The sequence below is a fragment of the Rhinolophus sinicus genome, chromosome 15 (genome assembly GCF_057876585.1).
Source record: "Rhinolophus sinicus isolate RSI-liver-muscle chromosome 15, RSI-T2T, whole genome shotgun sequence".
Classification (NCBI taxonomy): domain Eukaryota; kingdom Metazoa; phylum Chordata; class Mammalia; order Chiroptera; family Rhinolophidae; genus Rhinolophus; species Rhinolophus sinicus.
In genome coordinates this window covers 46827488-46834329 of record NC_142515.1, presented here as the reverse complement: position 1 = coordinate 46834329, position 6842 = coordinate 46827488, and the positions used below count along the sequence as shown (strand labels likewise).

Sequence of the window (6842 nt, the reverse complement as noted above, 5' to 3'; positions counted from 1 at the left end):
AAAGGAGGAAGAGAGGTTGTTTTCCAGAGAATGCAAAATTCCGAAGTCTGAAAAGAGACGCCTGGGTTTGGGCAACTGCAAAAGGTTCTGCTCAAACTGAGAGCATGCATTTGGCATGGGTTGGCATCTCTAAAGACAGGGCAGGAACATTTAGTCTGGGTCAGATTATGAAGACTCCCTGTTTTCCAAAACCGAAGGCAAGGGAGCAAAGCTGCCTTCAGGGCCTGGGTTTCCCAGGTGCTGAGCTCCACGTGGAACAAGTTCCCTGCGGGAGGGGCGTCTCGCGCAGGTCACTTGAGAACTCGGCGAGTTTGCGCATGCGCACGGCGTCTTGCAAGCCCGCCCTCCTTTTCCTTTATAGTGTTGCCCTCGGGCTCCGATTTTACCGGGCGACCGTTTGCGGTCTCCGCAGTCGGGATGGAGCGGCTGGGTGATCTGGAGCAGCTGGGTGATCTGGAGTTGCTGATGGAGAGAAGTTTCCGGGAGGAGGCTGAGCCGCCGGCGGAGCAGTGAGCGGAGCTGGGGGTGGGGTGGGTTGGGGAGGGCTTGGGAGCAAAGCGGGAGATTTGAAAGAAAGGAGCGGGAGAGGCCTCACCCACGCCTCTGCGGACCGGGACTGGGGACAGAGTGACCCGACCCGGTTCAGGTCGCGGGGCACCACACGAGCCTCCGGAGTTGGGGTCTGCTTCGCAGGGTCCACTTTGGGGCCACACTCGGACCAGAGCCTGGAGACTCTCTCTTGCCCAGCACTTTATTCTTTCCCTTGGTTTCACATCTTTCCCGAATTAGGAGAGTCCCGCCACCTTCAATGTCTTCATAAAAGAAAATTGCAACTGTGAGATGCTTTCCTCGATGTTTAGTTGGAAAACTTATTCCAGGGAGAACGCTGCACCCTCATCTCAGTTTAAATGGTCAGGGAAACTTCACCCACAATCGTGGTGTGGAATTGTTTTCCATAGCAAACACAGTGGTCCTAATTATTGTTGACTGATCTTTGCGTTTTGGGTTTTGATCAGTAATTCTTTTTGAGAGGTCCTTAAGGCGTCTCAGCTGACCTTGGGAAATTCATGGCCTGAAGCTACGTGGGGTAGGTGGATGAGGAGGTTACAAAATAATAGAACCTAGGGTGGGTGACAAAGATAATTTTAGAGTTATATGAAAGGCATTTGGTGTTATAATTGGAGAGAGATAATGACTTTGGACTCAGTTGGAGTCTTACTGCAATCAAACTGGAAAGGCTCAAGAGGAACTTAATGTTTTTTAGAAGAGATAATTTTTCGGTTTTCAGGAGGATCAATGGAGTGATGTTGATTTGCCCATAATGAAAGAAATTCCTGAGTTTATGTAGGAATGATCTAATATATTAAGCTTGCTTTCTCTACAATGCAGGGGCAGGTTGATCTCCAGTGAGATTTTATAGAGGAATTTCCTGTATTAAATAATCGATTGGACTAGATAATTTCTAAATAAGTTCCGAATTTAAAGGCTAATATAATTCTGTGGCTCACAGTAGGACTTCCAGCGAACCACCCCACCCTATGCTTTTCTGTAACAAACATGTCTTTTATTTACAAACAGCATAGTGTCCAAAACATTTCCTTTTATTTGTGCTTTGAGAAGATTTCCACTAGTGGTAGGAATGTGTTGCTTAATGTTGTCCAGTTTCTCCTTAATCTTCATAATCGTAGTGCTCACATTTGGAAAAATCCATATCATAAGCATGTTTTAAATGGTGTTGCTTCTGGTAAGTTTTTATGATAGGAATTCTGTCTATGTCCTTGCTCTTAATTTTTACCTGTTTTAGCTAACAGTCATTGTGGTAAGCTTTCTAGAAGAAACAAGCCTAAAAACTAGAAGGTTGGTTTGTAGATGAAGGAGATTGGATGGCTTCTTATTTCATGCTTGTGCTACAGTAGTTTTGTATATGTATGCTTTAGATTTCAGAAGAAGGTGGAAGCTTCCTTTTCTAAAACAGTCCTGAGCAGAGGAATGGATAACCGGTACCTGGTATTAGCAGTCAACATTGTACAGAATGAAGAAGGAAACCATGAAAAGCACCTAATCATCACTGCTTCTAAGTCGCTAGACTATAAAGAATTGTGCATCCTTCGGAATGACTGGTAATTTTTGTGTGACTTTGAGCACTGATCTGGCAGATTCTTTTTCTTTTTCTTTTTACGGAGGGTGCAGCTCACAGTGGCCAATGCGGGGATGAAACCGACAACCTTGGTGTTATTAGCACCACGCTGTAACCAACTGAGCTAACCAGCCACCTCGTGGCAGATTCTTAAGGGTACCATCGTAAAACCCATCATATGGGCTTGTGTGAATGTCACTATAATTTAGTTATTAATAAAGCAAGTCGATTTTAACCTGAATTAATTCTACATGAAAACTTTGCCTTTAACCCCAGTATTTCAAACCCCTTATTCCAAAACTTGATTTTTATTGTCATTTGAAAATCAAGTACAAAAGGACTTATTAAATGACTACTTCCTATTTTGCAGTACTTTCTATTTTAAGATTGCAGCTTAAAAATCATATTCTCACTAAGAGCAAAATTAATTATAGCATAAGAACATTCTTTGATCCTCAATTTTTCTACTCAAGGAAAGTGTGGTGTTTGAGGGGTGAAGGGGAGTTGCAGAGAAGGTGGAGGTCTAAATTTGTCTAGGCTTTTTGTCTAGGCTTCAAGTTGGATGGTTTGAACTAGATCAGTAGGATTTTATTCCTGCTACATTGGGTTTGGCTTTAAGACTTACAGAATCTGTAGATATGCCGTAAATCTTAGGAATGAGAGAATTAATTATTAAAACAACATCCATAGTTGGAGTTTTATATTATACCATTCAAGATTGGATAGCTTTTTCAGCAGATGATACTAAAGAAAGCAGTTTTCCATTTTGGGATTTAAGGAAAACCCATGAGTATTCTCGGGTGTGTTTCAGAGGTAGAAGTGGGTAGAATGATTAGGAGTTGAATCACAAGCCTGCATCCTGGTATTCGATTTTTATAAAAGATGCAGAAATTTAGAGATACTTATTTCTTTAGATTAAATGTTTACTTTTTGAAGCCTCCTTATTAAGATTAAATGTAGGAACCTAAACTGTGTATTAGACTTTAACTTTGCTTTATTTTTAGGTGCTCTGTACCAGTAGAGCCAGGGGACATCATTCATTTGGAGGGACACTGCAAATCTGATACTTGGACGATAGATGAAGATTCTGGATATTTGATTCTGTATCCAGACATGCTAATTTCTGGCACAAGCATAGCCAGTAGTATTCGATGCATGAGAAGAGCTGTCCTGAGTGAAATTTTTAGGGTAAATAATATTAACAGCTAAAGTTTTTACAGGGTGTTAGAGTTTAGAGAGCACTTTTACACTTCCATTTTACTTAATCCTTTCAACAATCCTTTCCTGTGAGGTAGATGGCAGTAATCGGCTGCATTTTACAGATGAGGAAAATCAGGCTCAGAGAGGTTGACTTGCCCAAAGTCACATAGCTAGTAAGTGGCAATGCTGAGACACAAAGTCAGATTCCTGAATCCTTTGAATCTTGTTCAATACCAATAAAATAATTCATTCTAATGAGATGAAAAGTAATTTAGTGATAAATTTTTTAATTTAATGCATCTAGACATTTTCAAACTTGGCTTCCTGTGATTCCCAATAAACAAAATAAATGTGACAGTTTCCTTTAAAAAAATTATTATGGAAAAATTTAAATATATATGTAAATGATTATAATAACCCCCCCCAAGTGCCCATTCTGCTTTTCCCAAGCATTATAATATTTTGAAAATAAATGAAAGCTGAGATTTAAAAAATATATATAAATACAATATTTTTATCACATACAGTAACACTAGCAGTAATTTCTTAATCTAATGCTTGGTTTATCTCTAATGTCTTTTATCAAAATTATCTTTTTATTCAGTTGGTTGTTAGAATAAGTACCAAACAAGATCTTTGTAATAGGTTTGGTTGATATGTTTGTTAAGATTCTTTTGATCTGTATTAGTTCTGCCTTCCACTCAACCCCCTTTGCTTCAATGCCATTTATTTGTTGACGAACCTGGGTTTTTATTTGTTAAAAGTTTCCTCTTCCAGAGTATTGTTTTAATTACACAGTTAATCTCTATATATGTAGAAAACCAAAATTACAGCTGAGCAAAAAGAGGAAAAATATCTAAATAGATTTTTTAATAGGGTTAGTTGTCACTTATAGTTTATTTTATCCACCTTTTTCCTTCAGTTGTGGAAGAATATCAACTTCTCTTTTAACCACATACTATAAAGTAGACCTGGATATTTATCTATTAAAAACTTTATCTTGAAATAATTTTAGACTCACATAGAATTTGCAAAAATAATACAGAGTTCCTTTGTACATTTAAAAAAATTCCTGATGGATGGTTTGATGGACTTTATCTAGTTTTTTCATAGCTTCAAGGGAGAGGCCTAAGCTAATAAAAGAGTTAATTGAAAAATACTGTTTTTATTTTTGAGTGGAGAGAACTTTCTTGCCCAAAATTTCTGCTGTAAGTTTAAATTTTATGTTTGAATAATGTCTTTTACTTGCATGAGTTTATGAGCTGTGCCTTTTGCCTTTGTTGACTTTTCTATTTGGTTAAATTATAAAGTGATATTAGAGATGACTATATTAAATATTTGAGAATATGATGAATTTTTTCATATTGGTTAATTTTTTTCAAAATAGAAATATACAGATTTTAAAAAAAAATTTGTAAAATAATTCAGGTCATTCTGAATAGACAAGCAAGTGAAAGTCACTTAGATTTCAACCCACCACAAAAAAAAACACTGGTTGATGTTTTCCCATTTGTCTTAGCAGAGCACTTTGGCTATGGTGGTTTAATAGGTTAGGTAATAAATATATACATTCATGTCTGTTAATATGTTGTGAGATAAAATTTTTGTATGATTTTTTTTTTTTTTCTGTAGAACTCTGATCCAGCCACACGCCAAATGCTGATTGGTACAATTCTCCATGAAGTATTTCAGAAAGCAATAAGTGACAGCTTTGCCCCAGAAAAGCTACAAGAATTTGCTTTTCAGACAGTTCAAGAAACAAGGCATCTGAAGGAAATGTAAGTAGTTACGAGAGAACTACAGGTCGAATTTTATTATATAACTTCTTTCCTAGAATCTATAACGTATTAGACTAGTCAGTATAAATTAGTGTAATACTAGATGATGCAGGTTCCAGGGTTGCAGTACTCCATTGCAGTTCTATGAAGAGCTTCTAAAATTGCTCAACAGGAACTCTGGCTAAAAATATCTAAATATTCTCTACCTGTGCACAAGACTCATTAGCTGTTAAGAGAGTCTGAACAACTTTTTGTCTTACCTTTAAGAACATGTGACATACTGAAGATTGTATGAGTTTGGGTGTCAGATGGATCTCGTTTCCAATTCTAGCTTTGCCAGTCTGGTAACTGAAGAAGTTACTTAAAGATTCTGAAGAAGGTGATAATACCTATTTTGCATTTTGTGACAATGGAGGTAATGTGTATAAACCCACAATAGCTAATGATTGGCATTTTATGAGTGACTGACTACCTACAGAGGGATTGGCATGTTCTGCTATTTCTTTCTTGACTCCTATTGCAATCCATCTTTTCTCACAGAAATGTTTTTATTAGCGGTGATTCCGATTTCCAGACTAGTTGACATCAATCTACTGTCCCAGATGTAATTCTATGTTTTCACCGTTTATATGGGAAAAAATATATTCCAAAATTTCACACAACTTATTTACTAATAACATACTCTATTGTCCTAAAAACATTTTAGAACCCTGCCATATGTCAGGCACTGTGTTAAGTGCTTTTAGACATGTTATATATTCTGGTAGCAACTTGTTATAAATGAAGAATCTGAAGCACAGAGAGTTGTCATTGTTCACGACCCCATAGCATGGTATTCAGAATATGAATATATTTAATAAAGTTTTTGCTTTAGAATTCTACTTATCACCGTATTTGCTACTTTGCACTTTAAATTTTTAATTTTTTTTGTCACACCCTAATCAGAAAGTGGTACCTTATCTATTGTGTATTGTGTTATTGCCTTGAAACAAATCACTTAGTGGCTTAAAGTGAAAAACATCTCATAGTTTCTATAGGTCTGGAATTAGGAGGTGGCTTCGCTGGCTGATTTTGGCTTGGGGTCTCTTCTGTGGGCCTGCAGTCATCTGAAGGCTTGACCAGGGTGGGACGATCTGCTTCCAAGATGACTCACACACATCTCTTGTGCTGAGGTCTCAGTCCCCGGTTGGCTATTAGCAGGAGGTCTTAGTTCCTTGCCACATGGGCCTCTCCAAAGGCTGCATGATGTATCCTCACGCCATGGTAGCTGCTTCCTTCAGATTGAAGGGTCCAAGAAAGAAAGCAAGCAGGAAGCCACAGTGCCTTTTATAACCTAGTGTCTGAATTCCTACATTGTCACTTCCGTTTTTCTTTTTTTCCCCGTTTTTTTATTATTCATTAGATGCAAGTCATTAAGTCCAGCTCTCCCACTAAGGTGGGGGAATTGGGTGCCATCTTTTGAAGGGAGTGTCAAATAATTTGTGGACATATTTTAAACCACCACAGATATTTAGGTATCAGGTCATCTGATTAGTCCAGAACCTAGCTTGAATATCAGGATGAAAGAAAACAAGGTTTCTGAGCAGCCTGGCTCAGAATTCATGATGTTCATGTATTAAACCCTTGTGTACTTTATGTAATGGAATGTCTCCCATGCTCTCAGAATCTGTTACTTTTCACTAATATCTAAGTCTTACCTTTCCGAGATGCAGGAGAGAGGCAGCTTC

At 37.9% G+C, this 6842-nt stretch overlaps 1 protein-coding gene across 1 annotated transcript in view; it reads left to right on the top strand.

Moving 5' to 3' along the window:
* Window positions 1-339: 339 nt before the first annotated feature.
* DNA2 (DNA replication helicase/nuclease 2) overlaps window positions 340-6842 on the top strand; it is a 37410-nt gene continuing 30907 nt past the window's right edge. Inside the window, exons 1-4 of the mRNA XM_088792045.1 lie at window positions 340-509; window positions 1938-2120; window positions 3142-3325; window positions 4970-5115. Of these exons, the coding sequence (XP_088648171.1) occupies window positions 418-509; window positions 1938-2120; window positions 3142-3325; window positions 4970-5115 (605 nt within the window). The 5' untranslated portion in view covers window positions 340-417. The remainder of the gene's footprint in view (window positions 510-1937; window positions 2121-3141; window positions 3326-4969; window positions 5116-6842) is intronic.